General features: G+C 55.9%; 2 protein-coding genes across 10 annotated transcripts in view; both read left to right on the forward strand.

Annotated features, from left to right (window-relative positions):
• Positions 1-4,815, forward strand: part of LOC122691625 (BTG3 associated nuclear protein) — a 69,851-nt gene extending 65,036 nt beyond the window's left edge. For 6 of the 9 annotated variants that reach the window (XM_043898256.1, XM_043898257.1, XM_043898264.1 and 3 more), the window contains 2 exons: positions 2,841-3,080; positions 4,173-4,815. In XM_043898256.1, coding sequence (XP_043754191.1) covers positions 2,841-3,080; positions 4,173-4,244 — 312 coding nt within the window. In that variant the 3' untranslated portion in view covers positions 4,245-4,815. The remainder of the gene's footprint in view (positions 1-2,840; positions 3,081-4,172) is intronic. The other 3 variants (XM_043898258.1, XM_043898259.1, XM_043898263.1) reach the window with 1 other exon arrangement.
• Positions 4,816-12,459: 7,644 nt separating this feature from the next.
• LOC122691454 (translation initiation factor IF-2-like) overlaps positions 12,460-25,904 on the forward strand; it is a 125,822-nt gene continuing 112,377 nt past the window's right edge. Inside the window, exons 1-4 of the mRNA XM_043897997.1 lie at positions 12,460-12,561; positions 14,145-14,205; positions 14,671-14,851; positions 14,955-15,563. Of these exons, the coding sequence (XP_043753932.1) occupies positions 12,460-12,561; positions 14,145-14,205; positions 14,671-14,851; positions 14,955-15,563 (953 nt within the window). The remainder of the gene's footprint in view (positions 12,562-14,144; positions 14,206-14,670; positions 14,852-14,954; positions 15,564-25,904) is intronic.

Consider the following 25,904-nt stretch of genomic DNA (forward strand, 5'->3'; position numbering starts at 1 on the left):
TGGAGAAGTCCACTGGTTGAGTTGATTGCATTACCGTAACCAGCTGGGTTCAAGCAGAAACGCACACACCGGTCAGCAACCTTGGCTCCTCCAGGTGGCCTCAGGTGTGGGGTCTGGACCTGTTTCTGGTCACATATCGAAACTGAAAGCTTGTCTTCTGAGTGCTTGAGGGTTTTCTGGTTGGTTTGTGTTTTCGGGTTGTGTGTCTGTGTCTGGGTGGGTTCTTGGTTGGGTTCAGAATTTTGTTTCTAAATATTACTGAAAAGTCCTTGGGTTCCTTGCATTTATTTTAGATTTTGCACCAGTTTCGCATTATCTCAGTTGGGTATTAAACAGAGTTTCAGAATTGGCAGAATGTAGAGAAGAACCAGATGTGTGCACTCCAAAAAAACAACGCTGGTAGATCCAGGGTTCCCTCGGTCGGCTGCTCCCCATCCATGCCCGCTGCCATTTTTCTTTGGTCTGAAAATAACAGGCTGTGCTCCAGAAACACGCAGGAAGCTCGCAGCCGAGGCCAGTCAGGTGGCGTGAGCCACACCCGAGTCCACAAAGGCGTGGCCCCTGGCATGCTGCTCCTGGCTGCTATCCCAGGACTTCGCTGCTGCCCAGTTAGATGTTCCTCCTGGCCCAGCCCCCACCCCACCCCGCCCAGCGGCCTGCGAGCAGGAAGGGGCCACAGCTCGCTGCTGGGAGAAGTGGGAGCCGGTCCAGGTGTCCTGGGCCCTTGCCATCCCACAGGACCTCCGACTGCGGGCTGGCCCCCTGCCAGAGTGAGGCTCCCGGCTGGTGTCCAGCGGGCTCACAGCCTTGGGTGCTGCGGGGATCCTGCTGCTTTGAGCTAAAGACTTGACGTCAGCAGGCATCCTCGTCACCCGTTAGGATCCAGGTCAGCACGTCCCGTCCCCGCTGGACCGAGTTTCGGGAGGCTGCATGGCCCAGCCTGGGGTGTCTGTGCAGTTGGCCTGAGAAGCACTTTGTTCGGTTTGTCCTCCTGGGAGAAGCGCCCTGCTCCTGGTGCTGTGACCGTTGGTGGGGTGTCCACCCCTGCCCCTCCCTCAGGAGAGGACTGGGCTGCAGAACTCCCTGAGGCCCTTAGGGTTGTCCTTTGTGGGGTCATGCGGCCCCGGCCGGGTGGGCTTCCTGGCAGAGCTGTGGTGTCCTAGCTCCCGGTGGGGGGGCTCCTGCCAGAGCCTCAGAGCCAGTGGAGGTGGAGGGCATTGCAGAGCCAGCTTCCTGACCACTCCTCACAGCCTGCTCCTGTCCCAGTCCTGTCCAGCTTTGAGAAGACATGTTCTTAAGTCAGGGGTGGGTGGCACAGCCGGGCTCCTCATGGAGCCACCCTCCCTGCAGGAGGCACTGTCGTCGCCCCTCTTTACCTGCAGGGGTGTGTGTCATGTGACAGCAGAGAGTGCCTAATCTGTGCTGCATTCTTCTGTCCGTGCTGCATTCTTCTGTGCTGCTGTCTAATCTGTAAATCAGGTGCAGTGAGAAAACCACATGTGGCCAGCGTTGCTGCTCTGGGGCTTTGGGGCCCTTGTGAAGTAAGGGAAGCCTGTGACCCCTCGACAGTTGAGACACCACCGAGTGCTCATGAGGCGGGGGCAGCGGCGGGGGGGGGCACAAGGTCAAAGGTCAGGATGGTGCAGGGTGTCCTCTCGGGGCTCAAAGCAGCAAACCTTAGGACACGTTTATTTCTGGAATTTCCCTTTTACTATTTCTGGACCGCACTTGATTGCGGGTAACTGAAACCTGGGAGGAGAAGGCGGCTTGGTGGGCGGAGCAGCCCTGAAGGCCGGGACACCGGGTGTTTCCTGGTAGAGCCCAGAGGCTGGCCTGGTGGTGCCTTTGCTCCAGGCTCGCTTGCATCCCGTGAGAAGCAGGCTCTCCTCCTCAAGGGAGTCAGAGCCGCTATTCCCAAGGAGACGCTTGTCTCCATTGCCACCCTCGCCCCCCAAGCTGGGGAACAGACCCCTCCCTGCACTTTTTGGTGCCGAGAGCGGCTTTCTTAGAAGAGTCTGGAGGGCCCACAAGGTAAGGATTCGACTCATTCCTGAGTCGCTTATCAAGACCAAACCAGCATGGGAATGTCAAGGGCTTGGTGTTTGGAATGAACTCCCAGTTGAGAACATTTTATTATTTTTATTTACCCTCTAGGCTGGTAATGGGCCTGCCTTCCTTATTATAAATGTTGCATGTTTAGATTCTGGGGTTTCTGACTTTGTAATTCTTAAGATTTAATCAGCTGTGCAGACCGTGTGAAAAGTCACTTCATAGGCAGTGCCGAGAGGAAAAGCTGTTAGAGTACCACGGATGCCTTCCGTTTGTAGGGGTGGCAGCTCATCGCCAGGACCAGAGTGTCATGATTTCATAAGTTTCATTAAAAGATAGTTTTTGACTTGACTTTAAATTCATATATTAAGGGATCTTTCACCAGGACAACAACAACAAAACCAGGACGACGACATAATACCTAACGTGTGTGATCGAGTCTAGGACCTGCGGGGGTGCGAGGTGAGGGCAGGAGAATTACAGGGGCGACAGCAAGGGGGAGCGGCTCACAGAGCATCCCTGCGCAGGGCAAGTGCCAGCTGAGCGTCTGCACTGCCCGGCTCACTCCCACTCGGCAGCTCGTCAGTCCCCCACACCTCAGGCGGGCCTCTGTGGGACTCGGGGCCTGCTGATCGCATGCCTGTTTCTGCTCCAGCTCCTGCCAGGGTGACTCCAGGCTGGGGGTCTAGAAGTCTCCAGGTTGCCAGGATATGGCTGCACGTTCAAATCACTGTTGTTCAGTCCTTGAGTCCTGTCCTCTGTGCTGACACGCGTCTCCTCCATGTCTCAAGGTGCTCCAGGGGGCCCAGCTGATAGCCGTAGCTTCTTCGGACCCGGCTGCCACAGGGGTGGACGGCTCGCCGCTCCAGGGCAGCGACATCCAGGTCCAGTACGTCCAGCTGGCGCCAGTGACCGACCACACCGCTGCGGCCCAGGTGGGTCCTCCCTTCGGGAAGTGCACAGGGCCCGGGGCTCCTGCAGGTGTGGACACGCTTGGGCCTTTCTACCTCGGACCTTCTTCCGTGAGGAAGGTAAGTGACCGTGAGAGGCGCCCGTGTGGACCTAGGCTCTCACTTGGGATTCTGTCTCTCGTAAGTGCCTGGAAGTGTGAAGGTGAGAAGTCGGTTCCTGGCCCAGGGACCAGCTTGAAGCCAGTTCTCAGGCACATGTTTACCTATGAGTTTAGAGGCCAAATCAAGTATACCTGAGGCCTTGCTGTTCCTCGGGTTGGGGCAGGGCCAGCCCAGGGTCCGAGGTCCTGCAGGCCCACATGTGGGTTTGTAACCCCCAGTGATGGTACTTAGTCAGGAGACCATCATGGCCTCCCCTGGGTCTGGGGGAGCCAGACCTGGACCCCCATGTGGTGCCCAAGCCCGTAGGACAGGCAGAATCATCGGGGTCTGTCAGGGCGTGGCCAGGCTCAGGCCGCTGGGGTGGGGGTGACATGGGTGTGCTCTCTCAGCGCCCTCAAACCCAGCCCCTCTGGAGGAGGCCTGTGCTGAGCCCTCAGATAGGCGGGCAGACACCCCCACTCCCGCCACCCCCACCGTTGGGAAACACTGTTATGTCCATGGGACGTTTGCACTGAGAAAGCACAGCCTTGAGCCACAGTCGGAGGAGCAGCGCCAGCCCCACCGGGGACTCTGCCTCACCTGCGTGGCCCTGGGACCCATCCAGCTAAAATTCCTGCCAGTTATGCAGGGAGCCCACCTGCATTACCAGTGGCTTAGGCAGTCCAATAAATCGCCAGTCTATCTGGGGGCCCCCATTCTTGGTGGCCGAGATGCGTGGTCAGTGACTTATTCTAAGATTGTATTTTTTCCTTTAACTTATCCTAAACGTGTGAATATGCTGACCACGTGGAGGGTGCCCCCAGTGAGAAGCAGGGTGGGAATGGAACTTCGTGCTGGTGGTGGTGGGCGGCTGGGGCACTTGCGGGAAGGTTAAGTGGGTGGGTGGCTGGTGGCAAAGTGGAGGCCCCGCAGAGGGACCTTGGCGTCCCAGGATCTGTCAGTCCTGGGCCACCAGCCCAGGTGTGTGTTCTACTCTGCCTGAAAACTACACATGTCTGTGACTGGGCATGGCCTGGGCCCCTTGATGGAAAGCCCTCTCCCCTCTTGCAGGCGGCTGACGCCCTGCAGCCCACCCTGCAGCCCGAGATGCAGCTGGAGCACGGGGCCATCCAGATCCAGTGAGGCTGCTGACCCGCCCAGACCCAAGCCACGCCGCCGCTGCGTGCTGACCCCTGCACGCTGGCCCCTGCCACCCACACCGTTCACACGCGCCCGCCCCTCGGCTTCGCACGGGAGGGGCCCGCCCGCGTGCTGCTGAAGTGCATCCACACGCCCGTCCATGGGGAGAGTGCCCTGGGAAACAAAGACAACAGTAGCCCCTGCCGCCCCCGCCCGGAGACCCTGTTTCTTTTGATCTCCTCGCACGTCCAGGGAAGGAGCGGGAAGCACAGTGCGGTTGCGTCAAGTACACGCTGGAAATCAAGAACTGCGATATTTTTCTCTGTTCAAACAGCTTTTTTTAATTTGCTATGGTGTTTATAACAAAAAAGAAAATCGAAAAAAAAAATGGAGTTAGCAGAAACCTTTTGCTGTGTGCTCTGTTCAGTGTAACAAGGATAGATGTTCACAGGAGACGACTAATGATTTTGATGGAGACGTTGCTTACCTACTTTTTTAGGGGGATGGATGCGCTCAGCGCTGTAATTGTGCATTTCTAATGAAATAAATGAAATAAAATGTATTTATGACCATGGCAGCTATCGCATTGTTTCCTCCTGGGAGCTGCCCCCCTCCCTCGCCAAAGCCAGCCTTGCTTCTCCCTCCTCTGGGCGCTCAGCATCACCCCAGGCCTGACATGGCTTCCTCCAGCCCCAGAACGTTGCAGCTCCGGGGGGTCCTTGGAGGAAGTCGTGTCCAAAGGAGCCGTGTTGTGTATAAACAGGAAAGAGAAGGGCGGGAAAGGAAAGGAGTTCCACACAGACGCCCCTGAGGGGGTTCGCGTTGACCATGGCCCACGGGTCTGGCCTGCTCTGCCCCTGCCGTCTGTTAGCTAGCGAAGTCCCCACAGCAGCTGTGCTCACTGACTCAGAATGTGGCCACAGCACTGCTGCCAGCAAGCCTTCCCGGGTGTCCCCTCAGACCTGCCTTCTCTGCCCGACCCCGCAGGGTCCTGGGCTGGGTGATGACGAGGCTCGCCATGGGCTGCGGGCAGTCCGGGGCAGATGCCAGCATCCCTCTGTTCTCTGTCCCCATCTGCCCTTCAGGGACGAGCACTCGGAAGCCAGCCCTGAGGGGGGAAGTGGGAGGAAGGAGCTGATGGCAGATAACATGTGTCTGATCCCAGAGGAAAGAACAGAAGGTGGTAACAGGTGAGGGGATTCGGGAAGCAGAGCAGATCCTAAGCAGAAACAGAGACAAAGCCACACCTGGACGTGCAGAACCTCAAAGACAGAGACAACGCAGAGGCAGCCAGAGAGGAAGGATAGGGGAGGGAACATCAGAAGCAGAGGCATAGAGAGAGATGCCCCACACAGAGTCGGGCCTTTAGTAGGACAACTGTTGAGCAACGCAGGTGACATTGCCCATCTGGCCAGCGTTCCACCCCAAGGGGCGCACCCAGGAGAACAGACACCGTGCGTCGTACACAGGTACCTGTGTACTGCAGCGCCAGTCACAGTGGCCAGAGGCTGGGAGCCGCCAAGCATCCCTCAGCCGAGGTCCACCCGCACGGCAGCACTGTCACTCGGCCATGAAGGGAAGGAAGGAAGCACCAACACTGCAAGGTGGAGTGCTGCAAGGTGGGCTGCAAGGTGGAGGAGCCGTGAAGGCACGCTGAGAGAGGGCAGCCGGGCCCAACACTGCATGTGGTGTGGTTCTCTTTATTATTATTTTTCTAACAGTAGGAACTTGTTTTGTATACTCTGTTGTTTTGGCTGCACCGGGTCTTCGTTGCTTTCTCTAGTTGTAGTGAGCAGGGGCTGCTCACTAGTTGCGGTGCTCAGGCTCCTCATCCCGGTGGCTTCCCTTGTTTCGGCTCCTGAGTGCTAGAGCGCTGGCTCGGTAGTTGTGGAGCACCGGCTTAGTTGCTCTGCGGCATGTGGGATCTTCGTGGACCAGAGATGGAACCCATGTCCCCTACACTGGCAGGTGGATTCTTAACCAGCATTAAGTGTTTAAAGTGGTGGTGGTGTTTTTTTTTTTAAATAATAAAGTACATAAAGAGCCAAAATGTGCTGCCAGTAGGCCTGCACTAAAACATTTTAAAACACTGCACTTCTGGCAGAAGGAAAGTGGGGCCGGATGGAGGACCTGAGATGCAGGGAAGAAAGTGGTAAAATGTGTTGAGTCATCTAGAAAATGGGCTGCACAGGAGAAAGTAATGTCTGTGGGGCTTAAAAGGAAAAGAAAGAAGTAGTGTGTGCAGAGGCAGAAGTGGTCGTCAGAGGATGAGATGGTCAGATGGCATCACCGATTCAGTGGACAAGAACTTGGGCAAACTGGGAGATAGTGAGGGACAGGAAAGCCTGGCATGCTGCAGTCCATAGGGTCGCAGAGTTGGACATGACTGGGTGACTGAACCGTAACAAGAATGTGCTGGAGGGAGTTTTCAGAAAGATGGTAGGAAGTTAATAAAGTCAGTCCATTAAGTTGTAATTCCCCATCCATTAAAAGACCAGGGGCAGTAGCTACAGCTTCCAGACTAATAGGGAGGGAGTTGCCGTGAGGAAAACTACCCCGTGGATCCAAAAGAAGGCAGGGAAGGAAGGGGGCACAGGGTGGGGCCTCCTCTTGGAGAGCGGGGTTGCCCAGGTCTTGTATTGTTGGGTCCCCGCTGCCTGCTGAAGCAAACATGATCCTAGTGAAAGCAAGGTAATGTGGAGTTCTGTCCACAAGCAGTTCTGCACACTCACTACCCAGTGCACTGTCAGAAATAATCGGGCAGATGAGAGAAAGCACAGACAAAACCAACACAGCGGGCGATGGATGTGGCACTCATCCCAGGCGTTCTACCTGCTTATGCTGTTCAGAGAGAGAATTTAAACTGACCTGCAAACTGCCTCAAAGTACAAAACCGTCATTCTACAACTTTAGTAGAAAAATCAAAGTTAAGATTTCACTATGTAGGTATCAGGCAGAGCTGTGAAGATCACTGGCGAACTGGAAAATAAAGTGGAAGAAAACAGCCAAAATGAAGAATGTTAACCAAACGCTCAAAGAAGGCTTTATCCAATCCTTTCTCAAACTCTTCCAGAAAATAAGATGGGACATTTCCCAGCTCATTTTATGAGGCTCATATATCTCTGGCATCAAACCTCAGAAGATAAAGTAGAGACAGAAAATTACAGAACAATCTTACTCAGAGAAAAAAAATGTATGCAAAATACTAGCAAGTCAAACCCAGCAACCCATGGGCAGGAGATCATTTGCTCCCTGACTCGCTGGGACCAAGAGACACGTCGGCTTGAGATTTTATTTTATATCCAGGAAACATGGCCGGGGAAACGCTGGTTACACAATCTTCCCTGAAATGTCCCCCCCAGCCGTGCTTTCTCTCGCCCCCACACACCCTCTGGTTGCAGCACAAATGAACAGGCCAGGAAATTCTGAGGCCTCTGCTCAGACTCGCCTGGGTGGGCTCAAAACTCAGACCCCCCCCTCACCTGGGTAGGCCTTCCTTGGGCCCCAGCGAGTCTCATTTCAGAAGGGCCTTTCCCTTGCCGTCCCACGGGGCCCAGCGTTTGAAGTCACTGGGCAGTAATCCTGGCCAGGGTTCCGCTTTCCGAACTGTGCCAGGCAGTGGGTGATAAAGGGCCCGGATCCACACGGGGGCTGGAGGGAGCCCCTCCCTCTGTGTCCAGAGGCAGCTAATGCAGGAACCCTGTTTTGTCCTTGACCGTGGGCACCGGGAGGCGGGGCGCGGCCCCCACGCCAGGCAGGGTGGAGCAGAGCCCCCAATGCTCTGGCTTGGACCCAGCTGGCCTGTTAGCCTTGAGGTTTCTCAGTGACGCCCCAGTGGGCCCAGGGGCTTTGAGAAGCTTGGTGACCCTCCTGAGAGAGCTGGGGACAGTGGAGCCAATGGTTTAGAGGAAGGAGTCAGCGGCCACAGTGTCCTTTGCTCAGGACAAAGCATCCCTAAGCGGAGCCTTCTCTCTGCCCGTTTCCTCCTCTCCGCCCATTTCCTCTGCCAGAAAACTGGGAAGTGGGTCAGGCTCTGGCTCCCACTCCAGTGGCATCAAAGACCCCTTACCCCACTGCCCTGTTCTAAGATGGCACCAGATGACACAACCTGTACTCTGCCTGCCCTTGCTTATGCCTTCCGGCAAATCCACACCCAAAGCCCTGGGGCAGTGAGCTGCTGGGCTCTACAAGGAGTGAGGTTCGCCTGGAGCGTTTCCAGCTCAGGCCTGGCTCCTCCTCTTCCTCACGGCTGCAGGAGGAGAAGATGAGGCAGAGGGTCCTGGGCGCTGCACCGGCAGGTGGGAGGAGGGAGGGTCACTGATGTGAGCATGGCTGCTGGGTGCCCAGGCCAGGTCTCTAGGTCAGCTGCCCTCTCATTGGATGGAGGGGCAGAGGGCCAAGGGCTGGCGGGGGCGGGGGGGGGGCGCGGTCTGTGATGCCCAGCGGAGGCCAGGGGTGGGGTAGGGGAGGGTGGAGAGAACTAGGCAAGCCTGGCTCACCTGCACAGCTGGATGGCAGCCTGGGGTTCCAGGAGGACTTGGCTGTCACCCTGGAACCAGGCTGCAAACCCAGGTGGGCAGAGCTGGTAGGACTAGCTGCAGGCGGCCCCACTGCCCGGCTGGACCTGAGCCCCTGCCTGACCCTGGGAGGCACCCGCAGGGACCCCCGCCCCGGCCTCTGAGGCTGTGCTCCCCTGGCCGTGACTGTCTGCAAAGTGTGCTCGGTTATGTCTTAGCTACATTTGGTTACGACCACCGTTCCACCCCCCACATCACCTCCCTTCCTGGCACTGACGGAGCAGCGGCTCCGGCTTGTCTGGGGCCTGTCCCAGGGCAGCGGGCCTGGGAGATGGAGCATTGGGGCGTGTTGATGGGGGTTTGCTGTCTCTTCTGGTAGAACTGAGCACTGCTGGCTGTGCTGGGTGTAGGGGTAGCATCCAGGGAGAGCCTGAAGCCCAGGCCTGACGCACCAGTGGTGATCTGGGACATCTCCAGCATCAGGTGTCCAGGGTGCACACTGCTGTGCCAGTCTGGGCTCTGGGACTTGTACTGCTTTTCCTGAAAAGGACCCCAGAGTTATGTAAGCTGTTGCCTCACAAAACCAGAGTTTGTCCTCCATCTAGTCATCAACTCCCTGATTCGTGGGTGCTGATGGCTGAAGGGCCAGGAGGGAGGGATGAGGGGCTCTGGCCTGGGATGTGGGCAGCGGGCTGGTCTTTAGCACGTTCCCTGTGCATTATCCCCCGGACGAGGTGAGCCTCGGGGCCCGGCCCCCTCGCCGCCCCGGCGCTGGCCCTGCTCCCTGCGAGGACCTCCGGGTGTGACCACACAGGGGCCCTGGGTCCCGGCCAGGCGAGTGGGCGTGGGGCGAGGCCTCTCGGTGGAGTCCCAGGCTCTCTCCGCCCACCCGCGGGCGGCCTGCCTAGTGAGGACTCACGCCGGCCAGGCCGGGAAGCCTGGGGCAGCTCCAGGATCCCCGAGCCCAGAGCCGGCTTATCGCCCCGTGCTTCCCGCCCTCGAGTATTGGAGGATGATCTCAGCGCCGTGGGCGTAGCTGACTGTAGGCCGGGGTCTGGTCTTTGTTGGGTTTATCACGAGCTCTGCAGGCGGATCCCTGTGCGCTCAGTGCAGTTTGCTCTGTTCCCAAGCTTCTCTACAGCTGGGACCAGGCCCCGAGGCCCAGGATCGCCTGAGTGCCTGCCCAGCCCCTGCCTCCTCCCTGGCTCACAGCGGGGCTGCTGGAGTCCTCTCACCCACAAGCCACGGGTGCCAGAGCCTTACTGGCGAATAGAGGGGACAAGGGTGGATCATAGGAGGACCCCATGGTTCTCAACCCGATGGTTCTGCAACACCCCCAGGGGACGCTGGTCAATGTCTGAAGACACTGGGGAGGTGGAAGCTGAGGCGGGGGCGGGGGGTGGGGATGCTACTGGTATCTAGTGGGTGGAGGACTCAGGGCCATCTGGGGGACCAGGAATGTGGACCAGGGAGCGGGTGGGAGAGCAGAAAGCACCAGAGGCCCTGTCCTGTTTCCCTCAAGGCCGGGAGCCTCCTGCAACCCTGGGCACAGCTGGCTTCCCACCATGGGCATCCCTTCCTTTCCTCAGCCAGGAAAAGTGTAGGGGGCAGTAGAGCAAACTTCAGCCCGAACTTCATGGTTCCATGTACCTCCGGGGGCAAGAAGTTCCCTGCTGAGCCACTTTAACTGGCATTTCTCTTCAGGCCTGAAAATACCCCCTCAGGTATCGAAAGCCCGCTTGAGTCTGTCATGGTGATGGCAGACCCAGACCACTGAACCACACGTACAGTGTGTGAATTGATCACAGCAAAGCTGCACATTTGTAAAGGGCCTTCACTCACTACAGTAAGTAAATGACAACACCGTCACCCTTTGGCACTCTGCTGTTCTTTCTGTCACCCCTTCCATCTCCAACACATGGGAGTAGAAGGGGGTCAGGCACCATGTGGTCCCCATTTTGCTGCCAAGGGAGTTCTGTGACACTCACAACCAACCCCAGACAGGAAGCAGGAGGGCTAAGACTCTGGCCCATGGAGTCTGAGTTTGGCTCTTTGCAAGCTCACTGTTAGCCGACCTTTCATGATTCAACACCGATCACCCTCGTGTCTAATTTGGGCACTTTCAGGTTGGTCAGTGTGATTCCCTGGACCCTGCCATTGCTTTCTCGAACCCGCCCTCCACAATGGCGCTGTGGTGGTCAGCCTCCATGGTGGTCCCACCGACCCCACCTGTTGGTCAGCATCCCCATCCCATGCAGAATCAGGGCCGGTCCGTGTGACCAAGTGCACACGGTGGTGCTGACGGCTTGATTGAGGCTCTAAAAGGCTCAGCAGCCTCCACCTTGGCCTCTTGAATGGTGGCAGCCCCAGGGAGAGAGCCACTTGCAGACACTCCGTGTGCCAGCACGTGCTGGAGCCACCTGGAAAGTGACCCTCCCAGCCCAGTCCAGCTGCGGCCCCAGCTGACACAGGACCACGACTTCATGTCCCAGCCCAAATGAAAACTGCCCAGCCGAGCCCTCCCCAAAGGCCTGGCCAGCTGACAGTGTGAGAGAAGCCACCGAGTGTGGGGGTGACTAGAGACACAGCACAAGTGACTGGAGCGAGCATGCAGACCTGCACAGACCACAGACATGGGGATGCACCCAGGACAGAAAAAACCGTCTCATTTCCCTGCCTAGGACCCCTCTTACTCACCCTGGGGTAACGTTGACCTGCTTGGGGGGTCCATTCCCGCCCACAGGGCCTTGAGCCAGGCACACGCTCACCTGATAACAAAACTAGCAGCTTCATGGCTTGGGAGCCCATGTTTGGGTCTCAGCTGCTCCCTGAGGCAGGGCAAGCTGTTAGCAGGGGGCCTGCCTGTGTCTGCCCCATGAAGGAAAAGCCTTCATTGGGAACGCCTAAATCAGAGTTCTTGTGGGTAGACCAGAGGCTCTGAGCCTCTGCCGCACACTGGAAGTGGCACAGGGAGTTGGAAGCCCCTGGTGCCCGCCCCAGCCGGATACCCGCTCAGCTTCTGGGACACATCCCGTGCGGAGGCTCAGACCTACTCGGATGTTCAGAGTGCGGCCGCGGCTGAAACCGCTGGCTCACATTGGCCAGTCTGATGCTTGTAAAGTGTTTTCAGGCCTTGTTTACAACAGAGAGCACTTGGTTAAAAAGGAGATTCCCACACATCAGGCAGTCCACATCTTAGGAAATGGTTTTCCTGGACACGGCGGTCTAACCTGAAATGGTTTATGTTTAATCGCATTTTGCCACAGGAAAAAGTGCCCCAGGAAACACTGTGAGGAGGGCAGGATGCCCGGCTGGGCTCTTAAAATAGAAGCCGCCACAAACAGGGCAGTTCACTGATTCTGTAAACGACCACAGAGGCTCTACCTGCCCAGAGCCCAGCTGCCCAGCTGGACGGAAGTCATGAGGAAGGAGGCCCCACGGGGACCACTGCGCTTTATTAACTCATGAGGTCCCTTCACACAGTAGCTACTCAGAGACTGGTCTGGTCTGGCACTGGGCAGGGCTCTACCAGGGATGGAAGCTGTGGGACATTTTTATACAGAAAGAGATTGACTACAGGGCTTGGTGCACACGGCTGTGAGGCTGGTACCTGGGAACAGCCAGGTACCAAATCCTAGCCCAAAGGTGGGATTTCTCCTCCCTCGAGAAACCCCCCCGTTTTCTCCAAAACCCATTTAGCCATGTGGCTGAGCCTCACCCCATCCTGGAGCGGGGATCTCCACCTCAAGTCGGCTGATGGCAGGGCCACCCATGTCCCCCAGGGGCCTCCACCCAGCCCCCAGGTGAATGCTTGAATGAATCACGACAGCAGCCTGGCCAGGTGTCTCACCAACCTGACCGGGTGCCACACTTTGCCTGCTATGTCCGGGCTCCCTCCTGGCCACACCTCGGAGGAGCCTTCCCTGGACACTCCACCCAAAATTGCTGCCTTGGGATTCAGTCCTGCTCATTGTACAGAACTTCAGCAATACAGAACAGCAGAAAGAACAAGGCAGGTAAAGACCACCTGTCATTCTGCCACCCAGACACCAAGAGTAAAGTTTTGGGGATATTTTATTCAGTCTTCTCCCCCACCACCAGTTCAGGATTGAATGTCTTAGACATCAGTTAAGAGGATTTAAAAATTCTACTCATTTTAATGCATTGTCCCTCTATTCTGGACAATAGACTAAATAGACAATTATTTTGTCTATTCTAGGTAGAATTCTGAATGTATATATTAATGTATATTATATCTATTAAATTTATATCTAAACATATATTCAGATACAAACCCCACAAGGTAACAACAGTCACTCAAGCATCACCCCATGAGCCCCACACTAACACATGTCATGATGTTTCCTAATTTACTAACCCCCCGATTTGGGGACTCTTCATTTCCAGTTATTTACCATCCTTATAACATGTTTCCTGGATCTGGGATTTCTCCCCTAGAGGAGTGCCCATGGAGTGACTGAAGCAAATGTTTGAAACATTTTCAGGGCTGCAGACACACGTCAGCAGGTTGACTGTCATCATATGTGTGAGTGCCCGGGGCCAGCTCTTATGTGCTCAAACTATAGGGCTTCTATAGGGAGCATCAGTACCAGGAGATGAGGGAATCTCTCCTTTGCCAGTGATATTAATAGCACTTCCAAGACTGCTCCATGTGCTAAAAGTCATTTAACCCTGAACATAATCCCCACGAAAAAGGTACCATTATCAACTAAGTTGTGTATTTGTACACTGAAGCTCAGAGAGGTTAAGCAACTTGCCTTAAGCAGCACAGCCAGCAAGTGGTGGAATCAGGTTTGAACCAGGAAGCTGGCATGAGAGTCAGGGTCTGACCTGACAAGGTGGCCATCCCTGGCCCAACCAATGCCAGCTTCACCTTCCCCCTATGCACAGGACTGACCGTCCTGCATACTTGCCCCAGGTCCCAGACAGTGATTGTTCTAATCAAAGGGGCCATGAGGGGAGTGCCCCTCTGCTGGTTTCCCTGGTAACCACCTGGGAATTCCCACCCAATAAGCCCAATAAGCCCACCTGACAACTCCCTTGTAAGCCCATCAGTTCCCCCTATGACTGGTAACCTTCCCTTCTCCCTGGGAGTGAAGCCTGCCACCTGGTCCTGCCTGCCCTCTGTCCACATGCTGGGGTGTCTCCCGGACCCTAATTAGACAGGTAAGCGCCCCCCCACTCATTAAACCAGTGATGTCTGTTGCTGACTCTCGACTCTTTCTTGGGTCTCAAGACTGAACAAGCACAAGGCTTGCAGGCTTGCAGGTGGCAGTCCAACAGACCTCTATGCAGGGCTGCCTCTCAGGCCCCAGGGGGTGGGTGCTGAGGGGGGGTCTCATCCCTTTCTTCCACTTGGGAGCAGGGGAAACCACTGAAGGAGATCTCAGGGATCTCCCCCCGTGGACTGGAGCTCTCGACCTCAGGTGAGTTCTGGAACCAGGAATCAGAACCATGATTGGGAAGGCGTCTTTTCAGGCTCCCAGTCTAATGGCTGCCGAGGGTCCTTATGAAGGAGACTTAGTCAAGAAGGGATTCCTGAGACGGTTCGGAAAGATCACGTGACCCTTGTATGACCAGGAAGTATAACAACCACGGCCTCACAGGGTCCACGCGGTCAGAAAGGAGAAAGGACGTGAGTGCCTGTGTGGTGCCTTAGCGCGTGTGAAAGGGCATGCGTGAGGGAGCGGGTCATGCGTCTCGCCTGTGCGTGAACACAATGTGTGTGTGGGCACGTCTGTGGCGGACGTGCGTGCCCGTACGTGTTATGCGTGCGTGGGCACGTCTGAAGTGGACGTGCGTGCCCGTGCGTGTCATGCGTGCGTGGGCGCGCCTGGTTCCCTGGGGACTGGGCGTTCTACCCCAGGGCTGCAGTCCCTGAGGGGGCGTAGCTGACGGCTTCCACTCCTGCCCCGGCTGGGGAAGCTTCGCCTGGCGGGCAGTGGGGTCTCAGGACCCATCTCGGGTCAGCAATGGCCGTGTTAAGCTCTTGGACTCGGTTTCCGTGGTGGCTGACGAGAGCGGCGGACACTGTGGTGAAAGGACAGAACCGGCAGCTCGGAACACAGGGGGGTGCGCAGCTCGGAGGGGGGGCGACCCTCGTCCCCCGACCCCCATGGGCACGTACAGTCCCCCCAAGGGGTTACTGGCCCGGGGTGCCGTTGACTTTTGACAGGACGAGGTTGCCGGGCCTCAAGCAGCGTGACAGCCGAACATCTGAGGGGAACCAGGGGAGGCTGGGGTCCGACGCTTCTCCCACCCTTCCACGCCCGGGGGAGGGTCTGAACCGCCACACGCTCCGAGGGAAGCCCCCACAGAAGCCCAGCCAAAGGCAGCGTTCCCCGCTCCCCGCCCCCAGACCGGCGGGCCGGGAACCCCGGGCGGCAGGTGCGCCCTTGCCGCCCGGGGCCGGGGGCCGGTCCAGAGGCTGGAGAGACCGGCCAGGTCTGCGGAGAAGCATCTTCCGGCTGCTTGCACAGGGTTCAGTTGATGAAGCAGGAGCGGGAGGGAAGCCCGGCGGGGACCGGGCAAGCTCTCGTCGAGCCGGGGCTTCTTCTGGCTCGTGCGCCTCGCCAGGCACGAGCAGGGTTAAGTGTGTGCGGGGGGCGGAGAGGGAATCCCAGACCGCCGGAACTGGAGACTTCCCAGCCGAGGGCGAGGCTGCTTCGAGAGGCAGCGCCGGCCACCCTGCGGCTTCCGCCGGCACCTGGGCGCGCGGAGTCGGGAGGACACGTCGACAGCCGCCCGCAGGACACGCGGCAGACGCGCCACGGCCGCCGCCAGGGTAAGTGCCGCCCGGGGGCCCCAGGGGCCGGCAGGGGTGTCTGAAACGCAGCGCTTTCATGAGGAGCTGGGGTGTGCTGCTCTGAGAGCCATCCCTGTCTTCTTATTACTCATGCATTCAGACTCGCAACCAAGTCGTGGCAACAAATGCAGTCTGGAAACATCTTTACGGCAAAACAAAGCATTCTGCTTTCCTGTTGACAACTCAGAGTGCTGGCCGGAAAGCCAGAGCCCAGAGGCAGATTCGTTTGGTGGGTAGAAGTTCGCCTGCGGTCTCTTCTCTGACCACGCAGTCAGGGCTCCCTCCTTCCTAAGGGCCTTCTATTTGCTGCCCGATTTTTTCTTCTTTTGTCGTGTCCCTGGTGACTGTCTTCTGTCTCGGCACCCGGGCTTGGATGTGCTGCAGACAAGCCCGGTTAGCGACACTTTCTGCTCAGTGTGCATCTCATTATGGCTGTTCTGAGAAAGCGTGGAGATGGGGCTGGGTCCCCCAACCCACAGGGGGGAGAATGGGGGGGCCTCTCAGTGGCATATAACCTGTCACCAGTCTGCACTGTGGATAACAAACCATGCTGTGATACATGGGGGGACCCGTCTTCTCGTAATGGCTTCATTTGAGCAAGTTTCAAAATGTTGGCTACCTGGTGCTTCTTGATGTGTCTGTTTCCCATTACACAGCCACCAGCAAAAGTGACAGTCGCGGTTTCCATGCGGACTTTGTGAACCACCTGGAGGGGCTCCTCCACATGCAGTGGCACCCACCATCCTCACAGGCTTCCATAGCAGGGAAGGATGGCGCCCCCCGCCCCCCATGGGTTTGGGGGTTTTTCTGTTAGTTTTTAAATTAAAATACAAAACCCTGCCTCTTAAATGGTAAAGAGATAAAAGAGAAGATTTGAAAATACTGTTGCCTGCAGAGCTGGAATGGTAACAGTGATAATAGCATAGCAACAATATTAGTGACATAGTAACAGTAATAGTAATTTGGTTACACTGTTTCTGAAGTTTTTAAGTGTGTTATGCTTTTTATTTCTTCTAATCTCATTTGATTTTGCAACTACCATTTTCAGATGAGGAAACTAAGGCTCAGAGAGGTTAAGATCCTGACCAAGGACACATACCTAGTGAATGGCAGGATTGTTAACTGCAGGGCTCTGAACGTTAAGTCCCACGTTTTGTACTTAAGTCATTTACCCCTTCTTGTTCTCCAGTATACCTGAGTGCTGCCCTGGAAAATAGAAGGTGAGGCCTGGCTGGAGGTCTCTTAAGATGTCAGAACTTGGTATGTGTTTAAGATCCAGCAGTTAACAGGGTTAGATATTTATCTACCATCTACTATGTAGGTAATGCAAAGAGCCCAGGATGTTGATAAATCTGCACTGATGTGACCTATTGGGGAAATAGATGGAAATGTGAGCCGCTAGGAAGCCTTTCTTAGTCCATCTCCCACATACTGTGTGTGCGTCCACAGGGACCTGCATCCACTGAGCGCCAGCTAGGCAGAGAAAGTCCTGGATCGTTTGTGGGAATTCTGGGAGGGGACTTTCTGTTCGGGGGAGGGTCCATGAAGGGTTCATTTGAGCGTTTCAAAGCCACCCCCACTTCTCTCTTGGGGACCAGCCTTAACCTCCTTGCTAGACATTCTCCACCCATGTTTGGGGCACTGTTCCTCCTCCCCAGCGCCCCTACCACCCATACCTCGTGGGCTCCTTGTGGATGGGGTTGTAGGAGGCTACTTCCCTTTCTCTGCAGGGAGCTGCTCTCCCACCATGGGAGCCATGGACCCTGCCCCATGGGGGGCAAGGGGTGGGCACATCCCTCAGGAGTGGTCAGAGGAGCCTTCCCTCTGACTGTGGGATCAGGCCTGCTCCTGAGCATCAGGCTGTTGCTGTTGTGGTTTTTCATCCTCATGAGAGGCCCCATAGTCCCACAGGGAGAGTTATCTTAACCTCTTATGGTCACAGAAGCTGGACCTCAGGGCAGTTAAGACACTTGCCAAGGCCACCTGGCCGGAAGCTCTGAGCCTGCTGGCAACCTGGCTGTGCTGGAGAGGGGTCATCTGCCTCCCAGATGCAGTCTTAAAGAAAAACAAAACAGATTGCTTGAGCTGTAACTCACGTACCATACAGTTCACTCATTTAAGAGTATAGTTCTCTGGTTTCCAGTCAGTCTGTGGAGTGGTGCAGTAGCCTCACCGCTAACAATTTCGGAACATGTTCATCAACCCATCAGCAGTCACCCTGTCTCCCCAGTGGCTGGAGCCCCTAACCCTCTCGATGTCTCTATGGATTTACCAGTCTGGACCTTCCCCCTAAACAGAAGCAGACAGTATTTGGCTTTTGTGTCTCTCCACCTCCTTCAGCATCACATCCTCAAGGCACATCCATGTGGCAGCCTGTGTCTCCAGGTGAGACCCCTGGCCTTTCCCACCGGAGCCCCTGAAGGTGTCCAGAGACTTAGGAGGAGCCTCCAACTTCATCTAGGGCACTGCTTCATGTTTTTTCATGGAGACCTCATGTTTTGCCCTGTTCTCCGTGTTGTGACAAATAAACACGGAAGGCTCAGGAACCCTGGCCATCTCCGCCAGATTTGCTAAGTTAACAGCCCAGCCAGCTTTCACCATTAACCATGGGACTCTGCTGGCTTCCCTCAGTACTTGGACATGGAGAGGAATTTCCACTTCTGAAAGTGCAAAAGGGATTTCCAGGGGACCCTGGGGAACTTTTTTCAAAATAGTGTATGAAGTGTGCATTTGAAAGCAAACAGCAGCCTCAGGCAAGATAAGTGAATATGTGTCATTTCAGCTGGACCTGCCTAAAGCACTATGTTATAAAAGATTCCAAAGCCCTGACTGGGATTTGCTGATTGACTGATGATGTCTGTTGTGGGCTGGGTAAGGGGTGACAGTGAGCTGTGTGGTGGCAGATTTAGTTGATAGGGAGAAGTGGATCCTGGAAGCTAAGGCCAGGAACACTCCAAAAGCAAGCCTTGCACCAACCTGTATGTGTGTGTGTGTGTATGTGTGTGGAAGGACACATCCTCAGGCCCAGCTGTGCTGACCAGGCCAAGTTTCAGGCAGGCGGAGTCTGGACCCAGGCCCAGCAGGCTGGTTTCAGGGAGTCCGCGAGGAAGTCATCTCCCAGGTCAGCCCCCTCTGAGTAATCGAGGATTTAATAACCAGAATCTCTTAACCTCCCCACATCTGGTGACTTTCAGGCCAGCACAGTGCGTTTCCATCTTGGCCGGTGGGTCCCCATGGAGGGAGCATCGTGGATGGGTGCCAGTGCCGGGCCAGGGTCCAGCCCCTGCCAGCCCCCACCATGTGCCCCCACACCTCTGAAGTCAGCGCACTGGAGAGGAATTACGAGCCCGTCCCCCACTGCCCTGCCCCCAGCGCCTCCCCTGCTCATGACTAACGAACAGTCCTTGGCAGTTGGGGCTTCTGAGGAGTGTTCCTCCTTTGGAGGGACAGCAAGTACAGTGAGCGCCCACGGAAGAAGCTGGAGGAGAAGGCCAGGTGCCTTCTCAGGGGAATCAGGTGTCTGAGGCCCACTGCCAGGTCCCCATACTCATGCATGCATTTGTTTGTGACCTCCTGCTTAACTCATTTCTCTTGGAAAGTCAGTTTTTCCCCTTAAAAAGAGACCCAGCTAGCACACAACCAGCGTAGGGAGTGCACGGTCAGTCTGTTCCTGTCTGGGCTAATGAGGACGCCACCCCCACCTCTGGCTCTACCAGGCCTGCTTCTGTTCTGCAGTGGGCAGGTGGGCAGGGCTGGCCTGAGGCTCCTCCCCATCCTGCTTAAGTGCCTGATGGCCATTTATCCTGAGGAGACCTGGAGAGGGGGCCCTACCAGCCAGGAGAGTGGACCCCAGGTGGCCACTGCTCTCCGTGTGGCAGGGTGACCTCAGTGTGGTCTCTACTGCTGTGGTCCCTACCACCACTGCTGTGTTGACCTTGCCAGGCCCACAGAGTGTGCATGGCCTGTGTGCCTCTGCACCCTTGGGCCTTTGAGGGCAGGTCTCATGTTTTAAAGTCATGTGTTTTAAGATGAGGTGACTGGGGAGGTCCCCCAAAAGTGGCTCCCAAAGATGCCCCCATCCTGATCCCCAGAACTGCAGATATGTGACCTGACATGGCAGAAGGACTTTGCAGGTGTGATTAGATCAAGGATTGGAGATGGAGATGGATGGATCATCTAGATGGGCCGGGCATAACCTCAGGGTCCTCATACAAGGCAGGGGACTAAGCCTCTAATGTTAGACCTGTCAGGTCATGTGGGTGTTGTGTTCATGTTCCTGACCCCTAAGTTGGGGGCTTTATCACTGAGTTCCCATCTTACCTGCATATACTTGGTGGATGTGAACAGGTGTCCTGAGAGGTGGCCACCCATGTGGGAGTGAATCTAGAAAACCCTCTGCCATAAAACAGTGTCCCCAAGGCACACACCACATGGCCTTCATCCTCTTGTTAGCAATCTTGATTTGTCCTCCCCACTCAGCTATGAAATACACACCCTCCAAGGAAGAAACCACATGGAACATTAACGTTTTAGGTTGGGAAGTGGCTCTCACAGGATGTCTGAGCCCAGGCCCTTGTGAAATCACCCAGTGGGACGCCACTCAGCTCTGGCACATGAGAACTGCTGGCAGTGGGGAACAGAGCAGGAGCCCCTTCCGGGTGTCTTGTCCTGCCGGCATGCATGGGCCTGGGAACCTACCTGCGTGTTTCACACATTCCCAGGCAGTCCTGCTCCTGCTGGTTTGGGATCTACACTCTGAGAGCCCCTCTGGTTCATGCATTCCTTGTAGTAAACACAAGGTGAGTCATGGACTTATAGGTAAAACGGGTAATGACACAACTTTAGAAAAAAGGAACAGGAGATCTTCAGGACCTGGGCCAGGTGGAGTTCTGAGACCTGACATTGCAAAGCACAGCCCCTCGAAGGGTTGTCATAAAGGTACTGACCCTGATCAAATGGGCTTGATCAAAGTATTGGCAGATGCTGTGGAGAGAATGGACAGATAAGACCCAGGCTGAGGAAAGATTTTAAACCACAGAGCTGACGAAGGACCTGGGTCCAGAATATACAGAGAACTCGCAAAAGTCAACAAAAGAAACAACCCAATTGGAAAATGGGCAAAAGACGTGAACAGACACCTCATCCGAGAGATACAGGTGACAAATGGGACAGAAAAAGACGTTTAACATCATGATTCCCTGGGGAAATGCATGTTAGGCCCGCAGTGAGACACGCCGCACACCTGGCAGAACAGCTACCATCCTCACATCGGTTAACACCAGGTCCCAGCAGCATGGGGAGGAACCAGGTCTCAGCCGTTGCTGGGAGTGTGCAGCACGGCATAGCCCTCGGAAAAACGGTTTGGCGCTTTCCTCTAAAAGTGAAAATGCAGTCAAGTAATGAGACTGAGGGCGTTTATATTCCCGAGAAATGAAAACCTGTCTTCACACAAGAACATGGACAACAGTTGTACTTCTAGCAGCCCAAGCTGGAAACCACAGCTGTGTCTTTCACCTCCATGGAAAACCACTTGGCAGTGAAAAGGAATGAACTCTGTGAGTAGAGACCTACTCACACACGAGCACACAAGTGCACACATGCACCCACACATGTGCTTGCCGAGCTGACGGAATCCAAACACGTGTGAGGCCTGGGCCAGCCTCCTGGCAGCGATGACACCTCCTAGGTGTGTACAGGTTGTTAACGCAGGGGAGCTGGGAGCAGGGGAGGAGACATGGGCCCTCCTGCGCATGTCAGTTTCCTGTGAATTTGTCATTGAAAGAGTAAACTTTTAAATAAGGGGAAAACCAAAGAAAAAGCACCACAAATTCTTGTTTTCTCCCTTTAATCTTTTTCACTTGGAGAGTGACTAAGTCCATCTGAGTCACGAGGCAGCTCTGGGGAATCATGCTGGTCAGACCCCAGGGGAGGTGAGGCTTTTCCAGGAAGACCTCGGCCTAGCTAGAGCCGAGGACCCTGTCTCACTAAGCCTTGATAACAGATGAGCAACCTACCCAGTCATCACGCGGACTGTGTGGAGGAGTGTTCTGAAGGTTGTGTAGCATAGTAACATTCGTGGCTGTTCCCATCAATGGTGCACACTTAGCATCCAGCCAGCAGATACTTAATGAGCACCTAATGTGTGCCAGACACAGAAGATGGAAGGCAGCACAGAGAGGTAAAGCTGCTGGCCTCGGGTCACACAGCCAGTGAGTGGCAGAGCGGGGATTTAAACCTAACACTCATTCTGGAGGCCACACGCTTACCCACTCCCCATGACTAGACCGGCTGCCACATGCCCTGGGGGCCTTCATCACCCTCCTTCCTCAGCACAGACGAGTTGGGGTCCACCCTGGGTCACCCGGCTCTCCGTATGGAAGGTGGCTGAGGTGAGGTGTGTCCCCACCATGGTGGGTCAGCCGTGAAGCCCTTGGTGGGGAGTAGCTTGTTGTCTTTCCTGAGTTTTGACCCAGCCTAGGCCCCTCAGGCAGCGGAGGCCAAGAGAGGCAGAGCCAGTCTGGCCCGAGGGCGCAGCTATGCCTTGGTTGCCAGAGCAGGTCTCCAGGCCTTGGGGAGCCTTGTTGCTGGGAGCACTGACAGGTGTCAAAGGGAGGGAAGCTGCAGGCTCTGAGGGCACGTCCTGCTGTGTGACCCACAGTAATCCCTTGACCTCTCTGGTTGGGCCCCAGTCTGACAGGCTGTGCACTGGGATGCAGAGGCCTTTGCCCTCCTTTGCAGCCAAGTTCTGGTATATCCTCTCTGAAGCTACCAGCCCTTGTGGATGACGTCATGCTACCTGGTGGCCTGTCTCAGCATCACAGTTGAGAGACTGTGGTCACGTGTTCAGGGCCAGCTTTCCCACACCCATCTCTGAGCTACCATGTTCCTGTGGGGAAGAGGCCCTCCCTGCTCCTGCACCAGCAGCTTCACCCAAGGTGGGGGTTTCATTCCCTCATCAGGAGCTCAGTTCCTGGGCTGTGCTGCAGGTGGTCCCAGCCCAGATAAGGGGCCCTGACTGCTAGGGTGCTGGACCCTTTCTCACTGTAAAGACTTTTAAACATATAAACTAAAAACTCTCTTCTGGACATACCAAGGAGCCCAGCTCTATCACAGTACAGATTCCTAGTAGAGCAAATCCAGTGAGTGATTCATAAGTTTCTCACAGGGCCGAGTGGTGCCCAGGAGCCCCTGGGCTCGGATGCCATGCTGAGCACACACTGCCCCCTGGCACCGCAGGCTCTACCGCACGTGGAGACTGATGTTCGTACTTGAAGGAAACACTCCAGTCAGTAAAGGGTAGAAAAAATGAAGATTTTAGTGTTTTTCCCACTCAACGTCATGGAGTCCTTTATCCATCCTGGGGATGGCAGATTTACCCCCGCTAGGTTCATCGAAAATGCTGGGCCCCCAAGAAGATCAGATCTGGGATCCCTATGGGCAGAACCCGGGAGTTTGCACTGTAAGCCATGGCCCTAGAGGATGTTTATAGCATTAAAGTCTGGAACTTTCTTGAGGGTGCAGGGAGGGTTCTAGTAACTAAAGTCTTAGTGTGTTTCAGCAGCATACCAGGAGCCATATCCCTAGGCCACTGACAGACAGACGGCCACTAGGGGTCCTCCCTCCCCCTTTCTCCCCCTTCCTCCCCCTTCCTCCCCCTTCCTCCCCCTCCCTCCCAGCCTAGCTCACCCCTGTTCTTCCTTTTTCCTTCTTTTCTAGGCAATCACACCTGTAGATGTGTTTTTCTCTGTGGCTGACTAGTTAGTTACTGACCGGCATCTCTATATTAAAGTTTCTTTAGGGCTTTCGGAGGTGGTGTGTTTCTTCCAGGGGGTCTTCTCTAGAGTCCTGGGCAGTACTTTGGGCCTTTGGACTTTCCTTAAGGGCCATTCACAGCAGGGCCCAGAGGTGTGAAGGCCTTGGGGCTGGGGCCTCACATCAGCTGCCATAGGCACAGGCAGCAGGGAGGACCCAGTGTCTGGCCGTGCCGGGTGGAGGGCTTGCTTTGGGGCCAGTAATGGATTTAGGAGCAGAGTCTGCATTTGGTTCACTTTCCAGTTAATCTCTGTATACAGCTGAGCCTAAGCTTCCTCGTCTGAGGAATGAGGATGAGATGAAATGCAGATGGCCGGCACATTACCGATGCACCAGACCGGTTCATCGTCCTCTTTCTTCTGTGCCAAGTGGGCCCATCTGGGCTCAGGGCCACACCAGCCATTTCCTGACAGTGAGACCCCAACGGGAAAGGGTCGTTTTAAAAAGAAGATAAAATCTGACTGTAACCAGTACAAAATGCACACATCAAAGATTTTATTTCACTCATTAACTATTGAGAGAACCAGGGAGACATTGCCCATGTTTCAAAGGTTTCAGAGAACCACACGTGCAGGCAATGGGGATCTACAGAGGGGCTGAGCCGCCTGGCACTGCACCTGCCCTTCTGTGGATAGAGACCACGCTCCCTCGGGTTCAGGGTTAGCAACGAGGGCAGAGAGGCAGGAAGGGGTTTGTCCATTTCTGTCTGTGCAGGTTTTTCTGATGCTTGTAGCTGTTGAATGGTAGTGATATTCCCCCAGTCCCCAAGTTGTCAAGAGAGTAAAGGAAAGAGATGGAGGAGGAAAGGCTTTGCAGAGGCTTATGTGCATCAGGTTTGTGGAAGCTGAGGGGCTCGGAGGATGCGGTGCAGCCATGCTTTCATGTCAGTTCTTGGCTTGGCTAGAGTCTGGTTCAAACTCACCGCTCCGTTTCCTGTGTCCCCCTCCCTTCAGCACAGGCTCCGTTGGCCCAGCACCCTGGCACCTGAGCAGCCCGCACCGCGTTCATTGCTGTAAAGCGGAGTGAGAGTGCCCTTGGGCTGTGGGAATCATAGCTTTTCTTCTGGCCACTGTTTCCCTTTCCAAGCAAATGGCTCAAAACAACCAAACACCCCGTGTGCAGAAATGAAGGACACCTGCTACTGCCAGGGGCCAGGGCCCAGGCTTGGATGTGATTTCCACATAGGGTGGGACACAGAGATGGAGACACAGGTGTGGGGAGCTGTCCCCTGCTGAGCATGCAGCCTCCACCCACCGGGGAAGACGCTGGCTGACCAGAGGAGCTGGACGTGGGAGTGGGTGCTCTGTTCCCAGCATCTCCCCACAATTGGAGAGCACTTTGAGGAAGGCGGTTTTGCCCCAGTACCTAAACTCTGGTCTTGGTTAATTCAGAAACATCAGAGTAGTCGTGGGTGAGGGAAGACAGCTCACCATGGGTGGTGGGTGTGGACACCCCTAGTTGTTCTAACAGAGCTTGTAGGGGGATGCTGGAGCAGGGATGCCGGGATCAGCTTGAAGAACCCTGTGGCTTGCCTGTCCTGACCAAGTCTCTCACAGCTTGGAAAGCAGTCCTTTCTGGGGAGGCCGCTCAGCAACAGGGGCCTGGATCTCCCACCAACAGAGCTGAGAAGCCCCCTGCATCCACATGGGGTTCTGGAGGGAGAAGACACTGGCTGCATGTGGGTGATGAGCCCTGGGAAGGTGGGTGGAGCATGCACCCCCACTCCCCCTCCCTTCTTCAGCCTTCCCGCCTCCAGGGATTGGCCTGATGATCTCTGAGGATGAACGTCCTCAGAGGGGGTGGAGCAGGCCTGGGTGTCCCTTCTTGGCTTGGCGTCCCTCCAGGGTTTGAGACGGGGCTCAAGGCCCTCCTCTGCCTCGCACGAGTCATAGAAAAGGCAGATGATAAATTCATTTGTGCCTCTGAGCTTTGCCTCCATTTCATGAGTGATGTCATCGGCCCTTTTGGGAGGCATTACTAGCTACAGGGCTGGGAAAGTAAGCCGAGGGGGCTCCCCTGAACCCCAGGCATCTGGGGAAGGCAGTCAGATGTCAGTTATCAGGGTCACCTGAAAACTCATCCATGGCAGGAGGCTGGGCATTCCTGGGCCTGAACCCCAATGTAAGCAGCTGAGTGGGGGCATCTCCCCCCACCCCCCAGGGCAGGCACCGCCCTGTGTCCATGGAGCGCTCAGCTAGGCTGGCGGGGCTGGCGGCATCCAACCCGCCAGAAATCGTGAGTCACCATGGGTCCGGGTGGACCTTACGGGTGAGGACAGAAGGTTCCCACGTGCCCTTTGTACTTGGCTCTGGGTGGGCAGAAGGTACGGGGAGAGGAAATGGAAGGTGGATGCTCGGCCATGTCTCCTAGGGGATCTGGGGACAGGGGCCTCTTCCAGGGAGACAGAGGCCAGGCCGAAGTGCCAAGGCAGTCTCCCATGGCAACCACGTGGCCACAGCATGGACTGGCCTCCCCGGGACCTTTCTAGGTGCTAGAGAAGCCCTAGGA

Source organism: Cervus elaphus, chromosome 4 (genome assembly GCF_910594005.1).
Source record: "Cervus elaphus chromosome 4, mCerEla1.1, whole genome shotgun sequence".
NCBI lineage: Eukaryota > Metazoa > Chordata > Mammalia > Artiodactyla > Cervidae > Cervus > Cervus elaphus.